This window comes from Mercenaria mercenaria, chromosome 11 (assembly GCF_021730395.1).
Source record: "Mercenaria mercenaria strain notata chromosome 11, MADL_Memer_1, whole genome shotgun sequence".
Taxonomy (NCBI): Eukaryota; Metazoa; Mollusca; class Bivalvia; order Venerida; family Veneridae; genus Mercenaria; species Mercenaria mercenaria.
The window spans coordinates 3,191,755-3,216,933 of NC_069371.1; the positions used below are offsets into that span (position 1 = coordinate 3,191,755).

At 34.4% G+C, this 25,179-nt stretch overlaps 1 protein-coding gene across 1 annotated transcript in view; it reads right to left on the minus strand.

Moving 5' to 3' along the window:
* Nucleotides 1-691: 691 nt before the first annotated feature.
* The window catches only part of LOC123532147 (cilia- and flagella-associated protein 221-like), a 31,860-nt gene continuing 7,372 nt past the window's right edge, over nucleotides 692-25,179 (minus strand). The window contains exons 5-21 of the mRNA XM_053518363.1: nucleotides 24,967-25,070; nucleotides 24,326-24,482; nucleotides 22,576-22,720; nucleotides 21,639-21,750; nucleotides 18,749-18,798; nucleotides 17,939-18,091; nucleotides 16,669-16,857; nucleotides 16,232-16,328; nucleotides 10,544-10,831; nucleotides 9,182-9,186; nucleotides 7,409-7,627; nucleotides 6,857-7,009; nucleotides 6,074-6,174; nucleotides 4,374-4,466; nucleotides 2,943-3,062; nucleotides 2,164-2,235; nucleotides 692-1,679 (exon numbers count right to left, since the gene is read on the minus strand). Of these exons, the coding sequence (XP_053374338.1) occupies nucleotides 1,553-1,679; nucleotides 2,164-2,235; nucleotides 2,943-3,062; nucleotides 4,374-4,466; nucleotides 6,074-6,174; nucleotides 6,857-7,009; nucleotides 7,409-7,627; nucleotides 9,182-9,186; nucleotides 10,544-10,831; nucleotides 16,232-16,328; nucleotides 16,669-16,857; nucleotides 17,939-18,091; nucleotides 18,749-18,798; nucleotides 21,639-21,750; nucleotides 22,576-22,720; nucleotides 24,326-24,482; nucleotides 24,967-25,070 (2,185 nt within the window). The 3' untranslated portion in view covers nucleotides 692-1,552. The remainder of the gene's footprint in view (nucleotides 1,680-2,163; nucleotides 2,236-2,942; nucleotides 3,063-4,373; nucleotides 4,467-6,073; nucleotides 6,175-6,856; nucleotides 7,010-7,408; nucleotides 7,628-9,181; nucleotides 9,187-10,543; nucleotides 10,832-16,231; nucleotides 16,329-16,668; nucleotides 16,858-17,938; nucleotides 18,092-18,748; nucleotides 18,799-21,638; nucleotides 21,751-22,575; nucleotides 22,721-24,325; nucleotides 24,483-24,966; nucleotides 25,071-25,179) is intronic.

Sequence of the window (25,179 nt, forward strand, 5' to 3'; positions counted from 1 at the left end):
CTTCAGGTATGCGCACATACAAATATTAAGGTAGCCTACCTCCTTAACTTCAGATGGCATTGACCTTTGTGATCCTTATTCTTGAATTTTGCCTCACACTGTGCTGCTCTTACTTTTTTAAATCCGTTTTTCTATACACGATTATACCAAATTTTATCTCCTCTTCTGTATTTTTTTTTTAAGTTTTTTCATTGAATTTGTGTGGAAGACTCGTCATCTCATCCCGTTTTAGAAGTCAATGGAACAAGAACTGTCAGGGTAGAAGAACTTTTGGATGGTGAAGATGTTGCAAATGATACAAACTATCCAAGTGTTTGGTTATGGGTTAGTCAGTCAATTGATGTACCAACTCCTTGCTACGAGTTTAGACAGGGGCAGCTCATTTCCAAGCTTTATGTATAGATCTGTCGAGTGGTCACTTCAAGAAATAAGAAGCATTTGATATACATACAGTGAAACCATTAGTATTTTTGATTTTCTTGGATTTCATGGTCGTATCAATTCATGAAATCAAACCCCAAAAACAAGTAAAATCCACTCATTTGTGTTCAAATTAAAATTCATGAATTCATAACCCCATTATTAACCCATTTGGTTAAAATCACAAACTTTCATGCCCATGAAATAAAATCTTTTTACAATACAAAAATGTATAAGACTTAACTTTGGCAGAAATGACAAAAAACCTCAGTTTAGTATATCATTTAATAAAGTATAACACTCACAAAGACAACAGTTGTTTTACATTCAAATAAATATTCAAATATCACAGTTTTAAAAAAATATTTTTATCAACAAAAATATAAATACCATTATACATATGTGTAAATGTCCAGTCAGTAGCACATGGTACAGTTTTAAGTCAAGACAGTTTTTAACGTGATTTTTCTCTCATTTTGAACAAAATTTTCACTTACAGTTTTGTAAAAACTAATAATTTCAGTTGTTTTTCTCTTCAAAGATCACACTTCATTACAAGAAGCGTACATTTACATAAAGTGTGAGAAAAGGTCTGTCAGTCTGTCTACAACCACCATGAAGATTTAAAAATCATCTCTTTTTTTTTTTAAACATTGTGGTAGGCAATTTGTTGCCAATATATAATTTTTGTGAAAGACGGGGCCCGTACAAGTATGGTGTACCCATATCCTCATTTTTAGTTAAGTTGAGCACTAGATAAGTAATTTATCTTTTTTAATGAAATTTCAGTGGAAAATCCATTCCTGAATGAAACCACTAAATTTAGGGTGGAAATCACCAACCCTGCTTTTTAAACAATCCACCTTGAAGTGCAGGAAGTATGGCATTTGATTCTGCTGTTGCATTATCTAAATACCTTAACTACTTTGTTAATCTGAGAAAATGTTCAAGAACATAGGATGCAATACTAGGAAGTAAAAGCAAAGCATTAATGTTTTGTTTACAAATACACAAAAACAAATCATAGACATTTTCTGTAACATAATTCTTCTGTAACTTTTTTTTTTTTTCTTCACAATCACTCACATTCACGCTGTTAACAGATAAAAAAAAAAGGGTGAAAGTCTTTTTTCTATTTTAGCACAAGTTTAGAATCTGTTGTCAAGTTATTGAGTGTGTTTATTCTAGACTGTATCTTCGCGCCGAGACGATTGTATTTCTTTGTCATAAAGTATTCTAATTCTTCTTCTCTCTTTTCCCTGCAAAAATATCAACAAAGAGATATAAAATCAGTAAAACTCTGAAATTTTTTGATTGTTTCCGAACAAAGCAAGTTATAGGACACCTGATGTAATATATAGTTATCCCAAGCGGCAATGCAACAAACATGGAAGTGTGAAATCTGGTGTTTACGAGTGAAAGATAGTTTGGTCATATGCAGGGTGTTCTTATACGTAATGAAAATCTGTAATTTACATTTGATTAGTACATATGTTCCGTAACCGATTTCAGAATGTCCCAGTTGACCTGTTTGATCTACATAAACAACCGAACAATATCGGAGTTGGATACTGAGATTGTATAATTGCAGGTAAATTGCTGAAAAGCATCGCAGATCCATTGATTACCTAAACAAAAACTGCCACCTTTAGTGGTAGACTGGAGAGAGATAAAATAACTTTTACAGAGTTTTTAAACCAAAGACAGAACTATTTCTTTTCCTTCATCCTATTTATACCATACCTAGGCACTGGACCATATGCAGATACTGGAATGTTGGTAGCCGGCATTCTATTCCCATGTGGAAATGCATCTCTGCAATAAAATATAGTCCTATAATAATCGTGTATGGTACTTTTGGAAATTTTGCATGATCAAATTTTTGTATATCAAAAATCAGGCTGTTTCATTTTGGTCTGTATATTCTTGGCCATTTAACACACTTTAATACAAACTATTTTACTAAATACCTGTATGATATGTTCAATTTCCTCCATTCTGCAGCAATAGAAATTCTGGCCAATTATAAATTATGTCCAAATTATCAAAAAAAAAAAAAAAGTATTTCAAACATTGTAAATACAACATCAAGTACATGTTAACACCAGTGACAGTTTGAATTGTCCCACTTCAGATCAATGTCATAATCATTATATGTAAAATAATTTGCAAGTTCATTCCATTATAAATTTTGAAGAATACAACAACAAGATCTCAAATTTTCTCAGTGCATAACTCTGAATTAGAGCTTTGCCAGAACAAATATATATTTGACTTTATCAAAAATTTTAACCAAAAAATTCTAAGCTAAAAAGAGTCAAAATTCAAATCAGAGTTACAGGGATTGTTTCTCCTGGTGTAGACTTTGATAGTAAATAACTATTTTAAGTTTCAAGTCAATAGCATTGAGAGTAACAGAGATATTTGACTTTATCAAAAACTTTAACCAATAGCTCTACTTTTTCTTCAAAAAGTCGAGCTAAAAACAGAGCAAAGAAGACAAGCAACTGATGTCTACTTACACTGGAACCTTTTCCTCAGCTGGTGTAGACGGGTCTATCATCTGAAACTGGGCATTTACCATGTCAGGGGTCAAGGCCACTGTCATACGAGAAGTTGTCCTACCTTCCTCATCTTCCTCCCTGGAAAAAGGGATGAATGTATAAAATTTTGCATTCATTGACAATATTTTAGTTTCTTACTGGTGGAACAAGGGGACTTATAGTCCCCCAACTTTGCAACCTTCAGACAAAGTGGGGTTCTACAATATAAACTGTATTCTTAAATAACTGGATCAAAAGTGTAGCATCAAAATGGCTTTTTTGTGGGGACATAATTTGTGAAAACAAAATTTTTAAAGACAAATGATTCTATTTGATTACTGAAATTTTATCCCATGTGCTAATGCAAGTGCAAGATCTCCTATAAATATTAACTATTTTTACAGTATATTGTTTTTTTTTTTGATAATTTTTTTTTCATGTACAAGTTTTGTTTTGTACTTAATGTTGAAAACATAGGAAAGTACATATATAAAAAAATAATATGTTGCTCTTAATGAGTGTACTACAGATGAAAAACAAGAGCACCACCTTGCGGATGCAGATGCTCATCTGATTTTTTGTCTCTGTATAACAGAAATATTATCATACCCACTGTCCAAAAGTCGCCATAATGCTTGCAAAAAAGCAATATAGAGTTATGGTACTTGCTGTGCAGAGTCAGCTTTTAGTGGCGAATAACTGCTCCAAGTTTTAAAGCAACAGCTTTGACCATTAAGGAGAAAATTTGACTTAAACGCAAAACTTAACCAAGAAATCTGATATTTTTTAAGTCCAAAAGGGGCCATAATTTTTGCAAAAAGCAGGATGGAGTTATGTTTCTTGCTGTACAGAGTCAGCTTTTGATGGTGAACAAGTGTTGCAAGTTCTAAAGCAATAGCTTTGATAGTTAAGGAGAAAAGCTGACCTAAACACAAAACGTAACCAAGAAACCTGATTTTGTAAGTCCAAAAGGGGCCATAATTCTTGCAAAAAGCAGGATGGAGTTACATGTATGTTTCTTGCTGTTCAGAGTCAGCTTTTGATGGTGAACAAATGTTGCAAGGTTTAAAGCAATAGTTTTGACAGTTTAGGAGAAAAGTTGACCTAAACATAAAACTTAACCAAGAAATCTGATATTTTATAAGTCCAAAAGGGGCCATAATTCTTGCAAAAAGCAGGATGGAGTTATGTTTCTTACTGTATAGAGTAAGAGTAAGCTATTGATTGTGAACAAGTGTTGCAAGTTTTAAAGCAATAGCTTTGACAGTTTAGGAGAAAAGCTGACCTAAACAAAAAACTTAACCAGGCAACGCCGACACAGACGCTGACGCTGATCAAGTGGACAATAACTCATCAATTTTTTTCAAAAAATCAGATGAGCTAAAAATGGGAATATTATAAACTACTAACTCATCGACAATATTATCACCATCATCAGTTGGCAGGCTGTCAAGAAGAGGTGGAACATCTGTAGGTAATAATTCACTGCCAAATGGATCATCCCTGTAATTATAAGCAAAATTTGATTTTAGGATTTTCTACCATAAATTTAAACCAGTTTAATACAATTTTCAATTTTCTTTTCATGATATAAGCATATTCAAAGAAAATAGTTATCACGCTTTAATAGCACAGCTGCTAAAATGCACTGAAATGCATAAAAGGCGGTCATAAGGGCAGTAAAATAAGTGCATTACAGCTCTAGCAGCTCTTCTATGATTCAACATAATCTTGCCCCGTGTAAATATCATTAGCATATCTCTGACTTTATTGACTAGGCACTGTAATATTTAAGATTCCCGCTGACAAGTATCAAGACAGATATATTAACTTTAATTCTAATATGCTTGTCACTGTTAAAACACTCTTACGCTAGAATGACATCACGTTAACATGCAGTGACGTCAAAGTTTTTGTTGCGACCAAGAAAGAGCGCTTCTATATCTTATCTACTGTTTTAGATTAAGGGCATATTAGAATTAAAATAATTTATAGCAAAAGAGTGCTTTATCACTATTTATACACTTGGGCGGTAATATGTTGTACAAATAATTTCACTTGGGCTGAGCCCTTGTGCAATTATTACACCCGCCGTATAACCGCCCATCGTGCATTAATAGTGATAAAGCACTCTTTTGCTATAAATTATTTCTTAAACAAGCAAAACTGGGTTTAAATATAACTGACACAATGCAACATTGAGTTCACCACGCCATTTGCCACCTCAGCCATTTGCTATAATTTCATGAAAGTGGTTAGAATTTTTTTCATGTAGGTCATTCTATGATGCTTTTTCATCTTACATTTACATGGTGTTACCATTTCACTAGCATAGGCTTAATAAAGTTGTAAGCCAGTGTGACCCCTAACCTCTCTAAAACAAACATTGTTGAGAAGCCTACTGCGTTATATTCTTAAAGGTTATATTTTTGCTAAAATTTACAATTACAGCAACACATTAATTCAATAATAAAGTCTGTGAAAAGATCCTCAGGATGTACAGAATACAACCAAGCAACTGAACAGCAGACTTGGTTTGACCGAATCTGTTCATGAGTGGAAATGAAATAAGTAACATCCCTAATGCCCCCCAACCCTACTAGCACTGGCTCAAGTGGAATTCATTTAGAATGAAAAATGAACATTCAAAACTCCTGTAAATATTAAGAAGCATTACTTCCCTTAGTAGAAAAAACTATGAAGCTAAAATTTAAACAATGCAAATAGTCTGTGCTCTGGCAAATCATGAAATAAATGTGATGCAAAAATTACCAAAGCTACTGTAAATGTAATACTGTAAAATCATTTAAATTCGTGGGCATGAACTTTTGTGGTTTTGGTCAAAACAGCAATTTCGTGGGGATATGAATTTGTGGATTTCAACTTTTGAACATAAAATGAATGGGAATTTTACTTGTTTTTGGGATTAGATTTTGTGGATTGACCCAACCGAAAAATCCACGAAAATTAGTCCCCTAAGAATATTAATGATTTCACAGTATGTGACTGTTGTGCAGAGGTTGTATTTCTAGAAAGGTTGTCTAACGGAAAGAAAATTACTGCCTTTCTAAAGAGATGTCAATAATACAATGTATATTCTAGTTACTCACCATCTAGGTACCCATACATTGGTCAGTGTAGGAGTGTTACTGAGAGATGTAAGTCCCTGTGATGGGAACTTCTTCCATGCCATAATACCTCGAACAACATCCTGAAACAAAATTGTAACACAATGTATTCTCAATATCATATCTAAATCAACAATAAACTAGAGATGGTTTTGAGAAAAGCGCATGTCTCCCACAACTGCTCCTATGAAAAATGTCTAGTTTCTCTAGATGGCTTAGATGAATGGACCCAGTTAGACAGCTTGGACGAGTAGACTCAATCAGTAATTCAAGGGCCATAATTCAAAAGTGCCTGGGCGGATTTGGCTAGTTATCGAACTTGGCTGAGGTCTTATGGTCAAACACATTTTGTTCAAGTTTGGTGAAGATCGGATGAGAAATGTTAGACTTACAAGCGCGGACAAGCTTTGTGACAGACACACACACACACAGACTGGAGTAAATCAATATGTCTCCCACACCACTGTGTGGTGGGAAACATAATAACGAATTAGGATGGGGGCCTTCGTGACTGAGCTGCTAAGATCACTATGATCCACTCAAATACAACGTTTGCTGATCAGAATCCCTTTTATGTTTGAAATTCATGCAGGTGGTCTGTTCTATTTAGGCTCCAAAATACGAAAAATGTCACCTGTCTCTCAGGTCTCCTACTATCACTTAATTTGGAAAGTCTCTATATATAACCTTTATTCTTGTTATTGCTTATAATACACTAACCTGTCCCATTCTCCCCCCAAAAATAAAAAGAACAAAATATCATACCTCTCTGTCCATATATTTCCTCTGTGTTGCAGCATGCATGTTTGTACTATGATCCTTTCTGAAGTACCGCGGTAGAGGACACAGGTGGAAGTCTATATCAGTCTCAGCGTAGGGTACAGGAGACTGGAACACTTGTAAACCTGGTGCTGGATTCTGTCAAATATAACATGTAACTGTAGATCTTGTAGCATATTGTATAGGCATATTTGTATCTTACATTTTCAACAAATCTAAATACATTTACTTATGTATAAAACATTTTTGTTTACTTATTCAATAGAAATTTTAACTTCTCTTAAAAAACAACTAGTAATTTCCAAAATCAAAATTCTTAACTCTAAATTCTACCACACTTTGTAAAGGAGAAATAGATCTGAGAGTGGATCCTGGAGCAACTTTGTATTATCATAATTATGAAGTTGTCTGTGTAAACAGCCATTACTCATGTTTGTCTCCAAAGTTTTTCAGCAGAATGAGAAGGAAGTTGTAAAATAAAATATTCTTTTGTTACGCAAGAGAAGAATATTCACTGATTAGTATTTTTGAACTTACAAATATATGCAGTGGTGGATACTCCATTGGCTGGAACAAAGCCTGTGGAGGGGTAAGGGAGACAATCTGTACTGGAGCAGGCTTCTTTGTTTCTATAGCTTCTGGTAATAGAGTTAATTCCCCTTCCTTCATCAAGTCTATGGCCAGACTGGTCCGTGTAACATTGACTGTAGATTTCTCCTTCATTGTAACAGGTGGTGGCAAAGTGATTACTTCATCCTATATAAAAAGTACACCATTATTGAAATATTAATTTTAATAATTAGATTTAATATTTAAAGTCTCCTTCAACTGCGGCATCAAGTGTTTAGTTGGATAACAGTTGTAACAATAGAACAGCAGGTGTCCACTTATCTTTTCAGCTAGTTTGATACTGCTAAAAGGCTTGGTAAGATTAGTATTTGCTTGTTCCTTGTGTTAAGAACTGTGTCAAAAGCAGAACATCAACCAATGATATGTATTTATAGATTTCATTGGCTTTCTTGTTATACGCATGTAGGCTGACCTTCAAACTCCTAAATAGCAACAACAGCAGTGATTGTTGGACAAGAGCAGTTGGCCTGAGTAACTGAAAACTTGATTTCAGGCATGCAGTTCTATATAAAAGATTCTTGCAGTCTACAGGTATTGGACTATCTGGAAACAAGAGCTGTCTCCATAGGATGACACATGCCCCCGATGGCACTTTAAATGAATAGTTATGGCCGATGTTAGAGTTTAGGACCTTTGACCTACGGACATGGGTCGTCTTACTGTGCCACACATTCATGCGTAGTTATTTTAAAATCCATGCATGAATGACAAAGATATGGACCGGACATGCCCATCATTGCACCATCATCAAATATGACCTTTAACGTCTAAGTGTGACCTTGACTTTTGAGCTACGGACCTGGGTCTTGCGCGCGACACGTTGTCTTACTGTGGTACACATTCATGCCCAATAATTTTAAAATCCATGCATGAATGACAAAGATATGGACCGGACACGCCCATCAATGCACTATGATGAAATATGACCTTTAACGTCTAAGTGTGACCTTGACCTTTGAGCTATGGACCTGGGTCTTGTGCGTGACACGTCGTCTTACTGTGGTACACATTCATGCCCAATAATTTTAAAATCCATGCATGAATGACAAAGATATGGACCGGACACGCCCATCAATGCACTATCATGAAATATGTCCTTTAACGTCTAAGTGTGACCTTGACCTTTGAGCTACAGACCTGGGTCTTGCGCGCGACACGTCATCTTACTGTGCCACACATTTATGCTTATTTACTTGAAAATCTATCGATGGATGACAAAGATATGGACCGGACACGCCCATCAATGCACTATCATGAAAAATGACCTTTAACGTCTAAGTGTGACCTTGACCTTTGAGCTATGGACCTAGGTCTTGCGCGCGACACATCGTCTTACTGTGGTACACATTCATGCCAAGTTATTTGAAAATCCATCCATGGATGACAAAGATATGGACCGGACAGGAAAATTGCGGACAGACGGACAGATGGTTCAAAAACTATATGCCTCCCTTCGGGGGCATAAAAATGTTCAACTTCAACACTTAAGTTGTTAATCAAGTTGATAACAAATGTAAACAGTTCATAAGTTTAATACATAGGCAGATCACAGACCTGATAATGTTTTTCAAAATTTCAAATCACCAATAAATTGTCAGAAATGAACTCTCTGGGTGGTTATGCATGAAGCTTGTGGATATTCATGTGATATATTTAACCAAAATCTCTTTAAAAAAATACCTGAACTGTAAATATTTCACTTCTGAATAATAAGAGTAAAATATATGTACCGGTAACAGTGACTGGGAAATAATTTTTGTCCATGGGACAATGGCCCATCATACACAATAAATTATGTGACATTCAGAAATTTCTTTGGGACAGCTGTGACTTTCGTACTAGGAATTGGCACTGTAGTATGTATTTACTTTAGATTAAAGAAGCTCTTAATTAAATACAAGTGTACAACTGTAACAGTTTCACAGCTTTAATGTCAGTAAAATTCAAAGCAGTTTTCACTTGTAATACTGGTACATGTAATTCAGAGCTAGTTTACTCTACTTTCCTGGTAGAACTGAACAATACTCCTTTATACCTCTGATAATAAATGTAAGTCTTCCGAACAGTGCTCTAATCATACACTGGATAACATTCTTAACCCATACCCTGCTAAATTTCTACAATGAGCTCATCCATCTTTCAATTTGGACAATACCATTAACTGTGAAAAGGAGTGCTTACCAAAATATACTGACTGAATGGCAAACAGTGTAGATTATGATCAGACTGCAAGGATGTGCAGGCTGATCATGATCTACACTGGCCACAAAGGCAGAATCAGTTGGTTACATTTTTACATAAGATCTGCACTATAAATATTTCATCCTTTGATATATACATTTAGCTGTGAAAGGGCTCATCAGCACTAAACTTAGGTGACATTTTTTTTTATGTGACTATGGCTCATGTCTCATGGGTTTCCCAGTCACTGCTGTAATAACACTAATGTACAATATCAATATATAATATATCAATTTATCTATGAAGAAAATATTCCCAGTGTGGCAAAGAAAACATTTTCAGTTTGAAATCTATAAGATCAAAAAATCTGTTTTTCAATAATTTCATTATAAAGAAAGAAGAGACAAACCTCAGCCCAGTTTCAGTGGTTTGGACATATTACCGGCACATAGCCACACAGAACTCCTGTGTGTTTAACAGGAATAATGTTCACTTGTATTTTGGGGAACTAAAATTACCACAACTATATGTGCTGTTACACATAAATGCTTGTTACCATCTAGATAGCTGTAATATGAAAAACATTGTCAAGGATATTATCTAATCCTTACGACATCCTCAAGACTATTGCAAGTTGGTTTTCTTTCCAGCACATCAGTGTGATGTTTGACATCCATATGTAATTTTTGTCTCTGTATGTTCCATACAGGTTTTATTTAAGATATTTTGGATAAACAACTTTATGCCAAAACTCCCAGAACTTAATGGGGTACAGCAAGCCTTAAATCATGTATTCTTAGTCGTAACTTGTTTGATAGAAATATGTCAATGACTTTGCTCCAATATATAAATATGTCTTACCCTTTTGAAAAAAAAGCAAAAAATAATAATGACTGAAGGTAAAAAAAAGTGAAAAATGATGCAAAATCAAACATACTTTTAAATTGAAATAAGGCACTTTCCTTTTCACGACAACTTCTGTAGGTTTGAATGGAACAGATCCGAGAGCATCAGGAGCCATGTCATCCTTGACGTTTGGAGGCACGTATGTTGGAAACTGGTGCTGCTTGATTCTGTCCGCACGTAACTCCATGTTTTCTGGTATTAATTCTTTCCTCTCATCTTCTGAGATTTTCTCTTTTTCTTCAGCTGGAATAACAACATTGTTTTCTTTAAGAGTGACTCATTCATACTTTTTTGGTAAAAAATGAAACTGTCTCAAAAATTGTTTTTGTCTAAGTTTGCAAAGGATACCAGACTTACTGATATCTCTGTCATGAAAAAAAATTGTTTCAAAAGTAATAAAGGCACTGACTTCCAGATTTGGCTAAAAAATAATCTTTCTTTCAAATTAAAGTTTGGTCATATTATGAACATTAGAATATGAGTTCTTGTTTCTATAAATATTTTAAATTCCAAATCAAGAAAAAAGATGACCGCGTCGGATCAAACCCAGACCCCGCACATAAGACATTTTCCCGTGTGTAACAATAGTGCCATATGGAATAGTGAATTATGGCTTCAAAATATAGATTATATAATCAAGACAGTCTACCTGGAGTAAAGCGTTGCAAACAATTTGATTTTCATTGTAAAAAGTAGTAAAAACAGCAAATTCTCATGTGTTTCTGTACCATAAAGTTTGTCAGTAATTAAGTTTTAAAGCTTTCTTAAGAAATATAGCATTTATTTCCAGATATCTAAAAAAGAAAAAAAAATTGTTGTCGAACGATCTGGTGACCAGTTCCTTTAAGTGCTGGAGGATTATGAACAAAATTAGCACTTTATACAGATCTCTTCAAGTGTTTTATACAGAAATATTATTTCTCAATCTATATCAAAATCAGTATAAAATATTCACCTGGACTGCTAACAATCAGCTTCGATGAATGTTTTAAAAGTTCTAAATATTTATTTTAACTCATAACTGTATAACATGTACAATAATTAATACCCAAGACCATACATGCCACCACTGAAAATGTTTTCCCACCTATATGCCTTTTCAAAAGTATCGTTTTTTGCCTTACAATACAAAAATGAGAACAGAAAATCTTCAAATTTCACTTTATTTCTGACAACTATATTCCAGACTTTATGAAACAAGGAGGTTTCACAGTTCGGCTTCCTTAAAAAAATAATTTGCCATGTCATTTTATAACTAAAACATAAATTAACTATGTAAACTTATCCTTAAGTTCATTAAATAAATGGAATTTTTCAATAAATAAGACAAAAAATGTCTACTTTTGTAATTTAGAAATTCCCATGACTTTTTACCAGCAATTCTAATTGTAAAAAAAAAAACATTTAGAGAAGTAACAATATCCCGATTGCTGTGAAGTCCATGTGGAGAAAAAACTTCTATCTGAGCTTATGTTTTAGCAGGAAAAAGACAAAATATAATTACACTGTATAAGCCTATGCATATTGAAACATTTCCCCACAACAATAAGGCTACAGAAATATGTATTTATGAGCTACAAGAATATTGGAGAGGCAAAATGCAGAAAAAGTCTGGGTTGGTCTTTTAATAGTCTGTGAAATCATATAAAATATATAATTATACAATATTAGGTTTAGACTGCGACACACTGAATAGAAGCCAAATAATGATAATAAAGTTATTAGATTTACAAAAGCACATAATATTATGCTTGAAAGCATTAAATTTGTCAGCTATTTAATGTTTACAGTAAAACCACTCTTTTACACAAGAATGAAATTATAGTAAAATGCATTCTGGTGAAACCTAAACATGATCCTAGAGCTGCTTTGGGTCAAATGTCAAAGTTATTGAGCTATACCAAGGTATCAAGTTTGGAGACCAGTCTAAAAACTCTGGTATTTGATTGGCTGTTGGTGAGCACAAGTTTGAAACTGACCAATGGCATGGTTACATGATGAGACTGGTTTCCAAACTCGAGATTTAGAACCTTGGAAGCACATGAACATAAGAGATACATAAGCCATGAATACAGGGTACATTATATCATCTAAGGGTAGATATATTTTGAGAAATTTTTATCATCTATAAGCCATTTAAAGACCTTACAGTACAGGCAAAATATAAATATATATATTTGTTTCTATGTATATGCTACAGTATCAGTGCTGACTGAATCTATGGTACAAGTCTATTAAAATAGCCCCGAGACCCACAGCAGATGTAGACTTTCTTTCAAAAACATGTTTTCCCTTTTATGCTTCATCTAAGAATACTAACGTGACTATGTGTGACATTTTTAATATGACTTCTTAAATGCACAAGTCAAATTATATTGGCGATTTGGAATGACTTAATTGAGTAAACAAAAATAATAAACTGCTAACTAGAGGATCATGATGACCTTGGATCGCTCACCTGAGTAATGTAAAGCTACATTGACAGGTGTAAGAGATCAGGTAAGAAAGTCAAGCATTGAAATCTTTTCCCAGTTGTGTGAACATGTTTCAAATGTAAAACTGTCAAATGTCAAAATGCTTAAATATTATAGGAAATAAGAAAGTGGGTCAGTAGGTCAAAGTCACCATTAGGTGACCCCTAATCACTTAGGGTCATCAGGTAATTATAATGAAAAAAATCTAGGAAACATGATCTGATAACTATTGAAATATTTTTTCCTATATAACTCATTTAACAAGTGACCCCTGTGGTGGGGCCTCTTTTAACCCCAGGGGCATAATTTGAACAATCTTGTTAGAGGTCCACTACACAATGCTACATACCAAATATCAAAGGCCTGGGCCTTAAACTTTCAGACAAGAAGATTTTTATACAAGTCTATGGAAACCTTGGGACCCTCAGGACAGGGCCACTTTTCACCCCAGGAGCATAATTTGAATAATTTCTGTAGAGGACCACTAGGCAATGCAACATACCAAATATCAAAGCCTAGGCCTTGCAGTTTCAGGCTGGAAGATTTTTAAAGCTTTTCCTATATGTCTATGTAAAAATTGGGACCCCCTGGTTGGGGCCTCTTTTCAACTCAGGGGCATAATTTGAATAATCTTGGTAGAGGACCACTAGGTAATGCAACATACCAAATATCAAAAGCCTAGGCCTTGCAGTTTCAGACAAATACATTTTTAAATTTTTTTCCTATGTAAAAACTTGGGACCCCCGGGGTGGAGCCTCTTTTCACCCCAGGGTAATAATTTGAATAATCTTGGTAGAGGACCACAAGCAATGCTACATACCAAATATCCAAGACCTAGGCTTCAGACAAGAAGAATTTTAAAGTTTTTTCTTATATCTGCCCAGTGGTTTTCAAGAAGAAGATTTTTTTTAGAAAATGTTGATGGACGGACATTGAGCGGTCACAAAAGCTCACCATGAGCCAAAACCAAAAGCAGGCTTTTGTTTTCTTTTGTGATTTAGCTAACAATATAGATTTTGTGTTATCTATGCATTATAACCAAAAACCAAAAGCCTGTGTGTGTGATAACCCAAAAAGGCAGAAACTGTTGTGTGCGTGTATGTGATATCAAAATATCTGTTGTGTAAGAAAAATTTTGTGAAATTTAGAAAAAGTCCAATTAAGAAGCTAAGTTTGATCTTTGTGTACGTTGTTAGCATTCCCCTTAAAACTAATTCTTCAAATTTTAGGTTTTGTGGCAAATAATTTATACAAAATAGATTAAACTTTTAAATAAGCAAACAAAAAAAATCCCTATTTTCTGTTTTAAAAACAGTATGCAGTTTGTTTATAAAGCAACTCAGGCAAGTGAGGAAAATGGACAAATTTTACCCAGATTTCCTACTGTCTATAACCATAAATATCCAAAAATACGGGAAAGGCAAATTATTCAAACTCGAAGAAAATACTAGAAAAAATAAGTTTTCAGAAATATATGAAATTTTCAGAAAAAAATATGAGTGTGGAAAATGGCTAATATTCTATAAACACTTGTTTTTTTTCGTGTTAAAGCAATACTAGATTGATACACAAAAGCAATGGTATGCAAGATGGTAATTTCATTTCAGGTCCTGAGATTATAAAACTGAGTCTGAAGACCAGTCTCAAAACTCCAGCAACTGATTGGTTGTTTCTTAGATCAATTTTGAAATTGACCAATGGCAAGATTGCATTTTGAGACTGGTCTCCAAACTAAGTTTTATATTCTTGGAACCCAGGTAAAATATGGTGGAGGTACTATTATTCTTACCTGTAACTTCTGTAAGTAAACAATCATACATTAAATACTGACATTTAACTGACAACAAACTGACAATAAATTGTTCACAGATTAGTAGCTGGCTGGCATTTTTTTCTATTACAGAGTTCAGTCAAACTTGTATACAAAGTCATCTTTTGAGTCAGGTGGTTTCTCACACAGGTTTGACAGTATTGAACATATTGCTCAAATATATTTTTTTTACTGGTAATTCATTCATTAATTAATAACAAATTTAAATGCTTAGTAACGCAAAACTAATGGAACGACTTTAAACAACAAGAGCTGTCCGTAAGACAGCCAATGCTTGACTATTTGAACTGTTGTCCCAGAAGCAGGAATATTACCGTAAAAGTTAAAATATCTATAGAGTTTCAATCCAGTATCTGCATTAGTTTTGGAGATAGTACTTGCATGCAAAACTTTAACTACAAGTCTTAAGTTCAAAAGGGGACATAATTAGAGTTATGGGACTTGATGCTATAACTTAGTTTTATAACCCAAAAGACACATATGAAGTTTAACTTTAATATCTGCATTTAATTTGGAGATAGTAACTTACAAGCAAAACTTTAACCAGGATTTTCTAAATCCAAAAGGGGGCATAATTTGCCCAAAATACAGAGCTATGAGACTTGACTCAGTGAGGTTGGTAACTGACCTAGAAAAGAAACAATAAGTTTCGGAGCTATATGCTAAAGAAAGTAATAGCTATATGTACTTGCATGCAAAACATTAACCAGGATTTTCTAAGTCCAAAAGAGGGCATAATTGGGCCAAAACTCAAGTCAGAGTTATTGGACTTGATGCTATCAACTAGTTTAATAACCCCAAAGACACATGTGAAGTTTCAATTCAATATCTGCATTAGTTTTGGAGGTAGTAACATGCATGTAAAACTTTAACCAGGATTTTCTTAGTCCAAAGGGGGGCATCATTTAGCCACAATATATGTCAGAGTTATAGGGCTTGACCCAATGAGGTTGGTAAATGACCTAGAAAAAGAAAAAGTAAGTTTCAAAGCTATATGCCTTTGAATGATAGCCATACGTACTTGCATGCAAACTTTAACCAAGGTGTGACGCCGATGCCGACGCCAGGGTAAGTAGAATAGCTAAACTATTCTTTGAATAGTTGAGCTAAAACTATAAATCTTAGAAATGCAACTTGATATAACAATTTTATAAAAGTCTGGTAGCACGGTAGTGTTTTTTCTCAAAGTATGACAGTGATTTCAAATATCAGAATAATATATAGTTTATTAGACAATGAAAATTGATGAGTTACAATATACAGAAATAACATATCTTTGAATAAAGACATGTGTAATGATTGGTAAATAGATTCTAATATGCAAAACTAATGTTTTACCTGTTAGATTTTCTGTGGCAAACTTTCGCCGATGCCAGTCCTCTATCATCTTTTTAAGTGATTTCAGTTTGTTTGCAGCTCGTTGACGGACAATTACCTGTGACAAAAATAAAACAAAATTCACCAAAAAAGGAAGACATTAAGGGGCAAGAGATGCAAAGTGAGCGATGTTGGCCACTGTCATAACTTAACTGTATTCAGTGAGGATTTAAAACACATTCCACACAATCTGGTTGGTTTAAACAATATTTTTTTCAACAAATAGCATGTGATTACAATATATGTTACAAAAGCAAGGGATCGAGTAGTAAACTAATAAGCTTTTACAGAAACTCTTTACGGACACAATCTAGTTAAAGTCCAGGAAAAAGGTTACAAGCTTGTTATAATTGTGTTAAATTAACACAAGACAAATATGATAAAACTAAACTACAGACCTTTCTAGCAGCTTGTGCAAATCTGCTGAGTGTGCTGTGTCGTACGTGCCACATATCATTTGTATATTTATCAAACTGTGCCGTCTGCGGAGGTAAGCTATCTTTGCCTCTCATTGTACGTTTAAACGTACACTTTGTACACTCTCGACCATATTCTTCATCCTCAACTGGCTCCCCACACCGCTTATACTGAAAACACAGGATGTTATTATACAAATATAGTGATAACTTAAAATTCCATCTTGTGAAATTGCACAGGAGGCTATTGTTCATTTCTGTTGTAGAAAAATTCCTCCTGTTTAGTCCACCAAGTTGTGGATATGCTTTATACGTTTCATATATGAATTATAAATCATTCTAAAGGTCTCAAAGGATGATAGTTGAATCTTTTCAAAATTTTAAAGTATCTTTATAAAAGACAATTTTTAGTGTCAAGAATGTATTTTTCCTGAATATAAAATTCACCCAAATCATAACTTTGGAATAAAAGTTTTTAGAAATTCAACAAACGTTTTGTATGAAAATGTTCATTTTATACTACAATAAGATATCCTGAAAGCCTTTTACTACTCCATTCACATATAAAGTCAAAATTGAATTTACCAGTATACGAATATTTGGTGTTAAAAATATATAGCTGAAATTTATATCATTTAATTTTGTAGGTAAGACATTTTGTGTTTTTGGCCAAACCTGCTATTTCCTCTGAATGAATTGAAGGATACCAGATTAAGAACATATTATGAACAGGAATTTTACTTGTATGTATGGATTATATGGCTTCACTAAAATGCAAAATCAATGAAAATTTAGTCCCCCATGAATATTTTTTGTGATAAATTCAAAACCAATCAAGATACTTCAAAAATTTGAAAAGTTTTAATTATCACCTTTACAGGTTTAAATTATTCAAATTTCAATGGCATTGTCAAACGTTTAAAGAGAAATCAGGAGAAAACAGTGTTATGGAAAAGGTGGATCAAAAAGATGTTGCAGTAACATGTATATAAAACAAGAATGATTTAGCAAGGCCTTCCATTCCATTCATTATTGTGGACCATATGACTATGGTTATTAAAAGTAGTGAAAGAATTTTGAAATGTGCAAAAACATTGACTTAAGTTAGCCTAGAATTGTAAATGTTTGACCAAACAATATTTTCCAAAAAAAAAAAAACTTGAAATATTTTAGACCTTATACAGAGCAAGTGGTTTATTCCTATAACACAATTCTAGGTTTATTACACTATTACAGTATCTGGAGTACCTACCTTGTATATATTCCAGGACTTGTTTCTCTCTGAGAGTATTTTTGCTCTGTCTTCTGTACTGATCTGCTCATCTCCAAGCTTTGACTGCCATCTCAGCTGATTTTGACGTTCCTCGTACACATTTTGCCTCACTTGGTGCTCAAATTTTGCTTCCTGTAAAACAGCATTTTTGAGGTTTAGTTAAATAATTATATAACAATAGAATGACATCCTTCAATCTCTCCACAGTGAACACTGACACTCAGTTGTTGTACAGAGGTTGTTTCTCTCAACAGGTTATTTACTAAAACTTTGTCTAATGGGATAGAAAACATCTGTCTTCTTTTGGAGGATCTTTCTTCTCAGTAATGATGAGGACAGATTACCTACATTTTGTACAGGATAAATAAAATTTTCATACTTCTGTTCTTCAAATTTCTGTGTTGATTTAGGGTTAACTTAGGTTTTGTTGAGCAACCACAACACATAGTGTGAACAAATTTCAAAATTTTGAGGCCACAATTTGAAATGGATGAAATTTCAGCCAATAACGTCAAGTTTGAAAAGAAATATGCACACCAGATATCTGATATTTTCTCTTCATGGATTATTTAATTTTATCATGGCTCCAATTTTTTGTAAGTTGAATGAAAGAATTCAAGCTTATGTTGTTCACTGTAAAAAAAACGGGCTTGACAAGCTGACTAGTAAAAGCCCACTGAAATGTCAATTTTTCTGCTCGGCATCAGATTCATTAGAAGGTGATGGACATCTTAACTGTTGTATATTAGCTGATATACCATGCAAAGGCCTTGTTTATTCAATTATTACCTTCATTTGTCTTGTGGCAGCTTTTGGCTTTGAATCCTTTGTGACAACAACTGAAATAAACACAGATCACATAAAAACAAAGTAGATCTTGTATAAACAGGACTTGTGATAATAGACTATAGATTTAAAATACAAGTTATCAAATTTGTTCTATTCTATGTTTAATAATTACCTGTAAAAATCAAACGACATGCACGTAATGAGTTTAGTTTCGTAATGATTTATTTTAGGTTGATTGTGAAGCAATTCCTGTAACGTATATTAATCACTCTCAATACATCATTCCAGATAGAATCTATTGCCTTCAGGGTGTAAGAGAAAAGAAGCCAGTTTCCCTTTAAAGACTGAGTGCCAGGCAATGGAGCTACTTGTACTATTTTTCATGCCTTTGGTATGACATAGCTGGGGAACAACCTACTACCTCAGCTGCACTCAAAGTGGATGCTCTACAACTACTCTACTGTTACTGCAAACAGACTTCCGGTATTGTAACACCGTTTAGTTCATTTTGAAGTTTGGACCAGAATGGCAATTTCTTGGAGATATGAATTTAAGGATTTCAAAATCTGTTAATAACATTAATGGGAATTTTGCTTGTTTGTTGGTTTTAACTTTTGTGGATTCACGCTTCCGTGAAAATTAGTTCCCAATGAATATCAATCATTTCACAGTATTTGACTCTAAATAACAGAAACATTATGTTGTTTGCTCTGGTTCTTAGAAAACAATATTTCCTCCTTCTGGTGAGCATAATCTCATCAGTAAAAATCAATAATAAAAAAATTTGCCAAATCTAAATTTCCGACTCTATATGTCTATATGATGCCAAAATGGGTGAAGTGAATAATTCCACTCCTTCTTGAATGCATTTGTTTGAAAAATTTAAGCAAGTAATTTTCTTCACAGTTTTAAAAAAAAACAAGAGGACCATGATGGTCCTGAATCGCTCACCTATCCCCACTTGACCCAGTGTTGAACTGAGTATGACATCGTTATTTCTATTATTTGACACAGTGACCTAGTTTTTGAGCACATGTGACCTAGATATCATCAAGATAAAAAGTTCTGACCAATTTTCATGAAGATCCATTGAAAAATATGGCCTCTAGAGCGGTCACAAGGCTTTTCTATTATTTGACCTAATGACCTAGTTTTTGAAGGCACGTGACCCACTTTCAAACTTGACCTAGATATCATCAAGGTGAACATTCTCACCAATTTTCATGAAGATCTCTTGAAAAATATGGCCTCCAGAGAGGTCACAAGGTTTTTCTATTTTTCAACCTACTGACCTAGTTTTTGACCACACATGACCCAGTTAAGAATCTGACCTAGATATCATCAAGCTGAACATTCTCACCCATTTTCATGAAGATCCATTGAGAAATATGGCCTCTAGAGAGGTCACAAGGTTTTTCTATTTTTAGACCTACTGACCTAGTTTTTGATCCCACGTGACCCTGTTTTGAACTTGACCTAGATATCATCAAGGTGAACATTCTGACCAATATTCATGAAGATCTCGTGAAAAATATGGCCTCTAGAGAGGTCACAAATTTTTTCTATTTTTAGATCTACTGACCTAGTTTTTAACCCCACGTGACCCAGTTTCGAACTTGACCTAGATATCATCAAGGTAAACATTCTGACCAATTTTCATGAAGATCCATTGAAAAATATGGCCTCTAGAGAGGTCACAAGGTTTTTCTACTTTTAGACCAACTGACCTAGTTTTTGACCGCACGTGACCCAGTTTCGAACTTGACCTAGATATCATCAAGGTGAACATTCTGACCAATTTTCATGAAGATCCATTGAAAAATATGGCCTCTAGAGAGGTCACAAGGTTTTTCTATTTTTAGACCTACTGACCTAGTTTTTGACCCCACGTGACCCAGTTTCGAACTTGACCTAGATATCATCAAGGTGAACATTCTGACCAATATTCTTGAAAATCTCATGTAAAATATGGCCTCTTGAGAGGTCACAAGGTTTTTCTATTTTTAGATCTACTGACCTAGTTTTTAAACCCACGTGACCCAGTTTTGAACTTGACCTAGATATCATCAAGGTGAACATTCTGACCAATTTTCATGAAGATCCATTGAGAAATATGGCCTCTAGAGAGGTCACAAGGTTTTTCTATTTTTAGACCTAATGACCTAGTTTTTGGCCCCACTTGACCCAGTTTCAAACTTGACCTAGATATCATCAAGGTGAACATTCTGACCAATATACATGAAGATCCCATGAAAAATATGGCCTCTAGAGAGGTCACAAGGTTTTTCTATTTTTAGACCTACTGACCTAGTTTTTGATGGCATGTGACCCAGTTTCGAACTTGGCCTAGATATCATCAAGGTCAACATTCTGACAAATTTTCATGAAGATCTTTTGAAATATATGGCCTCTAGAGAGGTCACAAGGTTTTTCTATTTTTAGACCTACTGACCTAGTTTTTGATGGCACCTGACTCAGTTTCGAACTTGACCTAGATATCCTCAAGATGAACATTCTGACCAACTTTTATAAAGATCCCACGAAAAATGTGACCTCTAGAGTGGTCACAAGCAAAAGTTTACGGACGGACGGACGGACGCACAGACGACGGACGACGGACGCTGCGTGATCACAAAAGCTCATCTTGTCACTATGTGACAGGTGAGCTAATAACAGACTTATAATGTGGAAATACATTTTACAATAAAAGTTCACAAAATACCACACCTATTTGTTTTCTTCTCCATAAGTTTTAGAGTATCTGTGTCACATTTCAGCAACTAAAGACTCTGCTAGTGATTTACTAATAAGATGCTTAAGTTTTAAGACTATTTCCATACTGTTTTATATAACACTGTACCAAGGCTTCTAACTTTTGCTGTTTGCTTACCATCTCTAAGATCCTTAGCTCTCAATTTGCCTGGTTCCTGGTTCAGGACCTGGGACACAGCGTAAGGATTGTTTAGATCGGCCGGAAATTTGACACCCTGATACTCAACTTCCTGCAACAATAGAAACATTTTTTACTTGTACATTAATGACAATCATACTTCAGCATGCTATTTTGGTCTTTTGTAAACAATAAGGAAGGAAATTAAAGTTTTCACATGTTTTTAAAATGAAATATATATGTCACACAACCTATTTGGACAAGTTGTAAAAACAAGAACAGTTGGAGGAGAACAATGTTTGACCATTTAAAATCTTTGTCTCTGAAGAATTGTTTAATGGAAATATAATTTGAAAATGGGTAAAATTTGTAAAAACCCAATGACTCCAAAGACCTCAAGTTTAATTTCTGATTTAAACACTTGAAGCATATCTAAATCTATGACCCAAATTTCTGCTCTACCTGACATAGGTTTCATTATACAAGTTTAACTGTATGTTCAAGCTACAAATGTACATGACAGAATATCAAAGAAAAACATATATCATAACATGAAAATTAAACAAATGTATTTTATCTGAACCTTGTGGACAGTTGTGGTGGTCAAGTGGGTCACATGTAATAATCTCATTCAAGATATTACAAGTTCTTTCCTCAGTAAAAATTCCATCATTCAGGATAATCAAAGTTTCATTTAGTTTTAAATTGCAGTAACTGAGTGCGAAGGTCTTACAGCCTGATTCTTGCTTTGTGGATGAAGATCACAGATGCCACTCCAGGCACAAGTACATGGATAGAGCCACTTACTTGATGACACAAGCAGGGCTTGACCTCACACAGGAGTGGGGCAAGTGATCAGATTTTCAAAATTGAAGTTGTAAAATTCAAGACCTATTTACAACTTAGTTTCATCATTAACTAACTAAAGAGAACATACCTGTTTGACATTAGTGGGTGGTGGAAGGGCAATCTTTTTCTTTTTTCTTCTTGCTCTTTCTACTGGTGTTAAACTGCGTGGATCTAGGACTGACTCTATAGATCCTTCATCATACTGGAAGGAGTAGTGATTTAATGTCTCGTCTCTGAAATTGAACGCAAATTATCAATAATAAAAATAAGTTCTGTTTTCAATCAAGTTGTAATAATAAACAATACCTTTCTGGTAAAACAAGTCGTTCTGGGCAAAAAGTAAATTCTCAACTTTTCTGGCACAAAATACTATCCTTAATTACATTTGTATTTATAAAATCTGTAGAACAATTTTACAGATTACATGAGTACATTACAATACATATATTAGATCATTTTTACTTATACAGTTCTATAATTTTATTTAGAACAAGTGTCATCTAATAAAGCATTGACTACTTGAAACAATCTGCAATATTTTGCCAAATGGGCATGAACACCATAACATGCAAAAACATGACAATTTAGGCTCTACTATTTGCAAATTTCAAACAGTCAATCTTAAATTATAACTTACCAAGAGCGCTGCCAAGCGGGGCAATATACGCCCGAAGGGTTACACCAGAGGATGGGAGCAAAATTTAAAAAACTTGACTGTTGAAGCCCAAAGGACAGGAACAACAAAAAGAAGAAATTCCAAAAAAATTTCTAAGTCCACAAAAAAATTCTTACCAGGTAAAGTTATGTCAAAATACATCTAAAAATGTTGTACCACAGAAAAGTGGTCTCGGTTTTTCCCTACGGCCAATAATAAAAAAGTTTCAAAAAAAGCTATTTATAGTAACAAAAAAGGGAGGTAATACAAAATAAATTATTGTAAGAGAACAAAAATGGGATCTGCCAAATAAAAACAAGAGCACTGCAATGCAGAGCAATATACACAAAGCAGTCATATATGACCTTTGAACCCTAAGTGTGACCTTGACCTTGAAGCGAGTCATCCAAAACATGCACTCCGCATGTCGCCTCAGTGTGGTGAACATTTGTGCCAAGTTTCTTTGAAATCCTTCATGCAGTTCAAGAGGTACAGAGCAAACACAGCAGTCATATATAACCTTTCACTCCTTAGTGTGACCTTGACCTGGAAGCTAGTCATCCGAAACAAGCGCTCTGCACGTCGTCTCAGTGTGGTGAACATTTGTGCCAAGTTTCTTTGAAATCCTTCAAGCAGTTCAAGAGTTACTGAGCAGACACAGCAAAGTCATATATGACCTTTAACTCCTAAAAGTGACCTTGACCTTAAAGCTAGTCATCCGAAACAAGCGCTCTGCACGTCGTCTCAGTGTGGTGAACATTTGTGTCAGGTTTCTTTGAAATCCTTCAAGCAGTTCAAGAGTTACAGAACGGACACGAAGCACACTCATATGACCTTTGACCCCTACGTGTGTCCTTGACCTTGAAGCTAGTCATCCGAAACAAGCGCTCTGCACGTCGTCTCTGTGTGGTGAACATTTGTGCCAAGTTTCTTTAACATCCTTCAAGGGGTTCAAGAGTTAAAGAGCGGACACGAAATTGCTAACGGACGGACAGACAGACAGACAGACACCGGCATCACAACGTAATACGTCCCTTCGGGCGTATAATAATAAAAGTCTAGAGTAATGAGTTTGAAAGTCAAGGTGGCATATTTTGATATTTTTGGTAATATTAATAAACTTTTACAAATATTTGATTTCAGTTGCATGTACCACAATCTAAAAATTAGTTTAGTAACCTACTTGAGCAAGCCTGGCACAGATGTACCAGTAAATGTACACACAATGGGACTCGAGTTGAACTGTGATATAACCAACTGTACTCTCATGTATGCTGTGTGGAACTCTATGGGACAGAATGTCACAGAAACCTCTGTCTCCCCATTGGCTGGAATAATACCTACAAAAAAAACATACCATGGACTTAAGTATATATAAATGTTTCTGCAAATCTGTAAATAAAATGAAGCAGTATCACTTTATCTTATGGCATTATCCAATTATAGTCCCCTCTATTTATGGAATGAACAAAACGGATAATGCCAAATCATGAAATTTTACATTCAGTTGTCCAAGATGCTAAATAGTCTAGGCAATTCATTGGTGATTAGATATAAAGTTTTACTGTTTTTACTATAGATAACAAAAAAATTTCAAAGCTGACCTACATTTGGTTTAGACAAACATTTTGACTAAGTTTCATTAAGATCAGGAAGAAAATATGGCCTAGTTACTTTGTGCTAATGTGATCAAGGTAAAAGATATCATTTTACAATGCCAAGAACTCTACTGGTTTGAATAATACAGATATCATTCTGATATTATTTTTGAAAGGATGAGTATTCATTTGAGTATTATACATTGCCACTAAATATGTGATTTACCTGACATAGGATGAACAGAGAATGCTTGATGTGGCTGTAGATAGGTAAGCTGGTACTCAAAATCTATTGGTGCTTCACATCGCAATGGGAATACTTTGGTCATTCTGTAACATATTAGCATGTATTTACAAACATACCACTGTGGTAGCAGATCTGTGAGCAAATTCTAAGATGTCAGACTATGAAGCCATTGGAAGCAAGTCAGAACTGCCA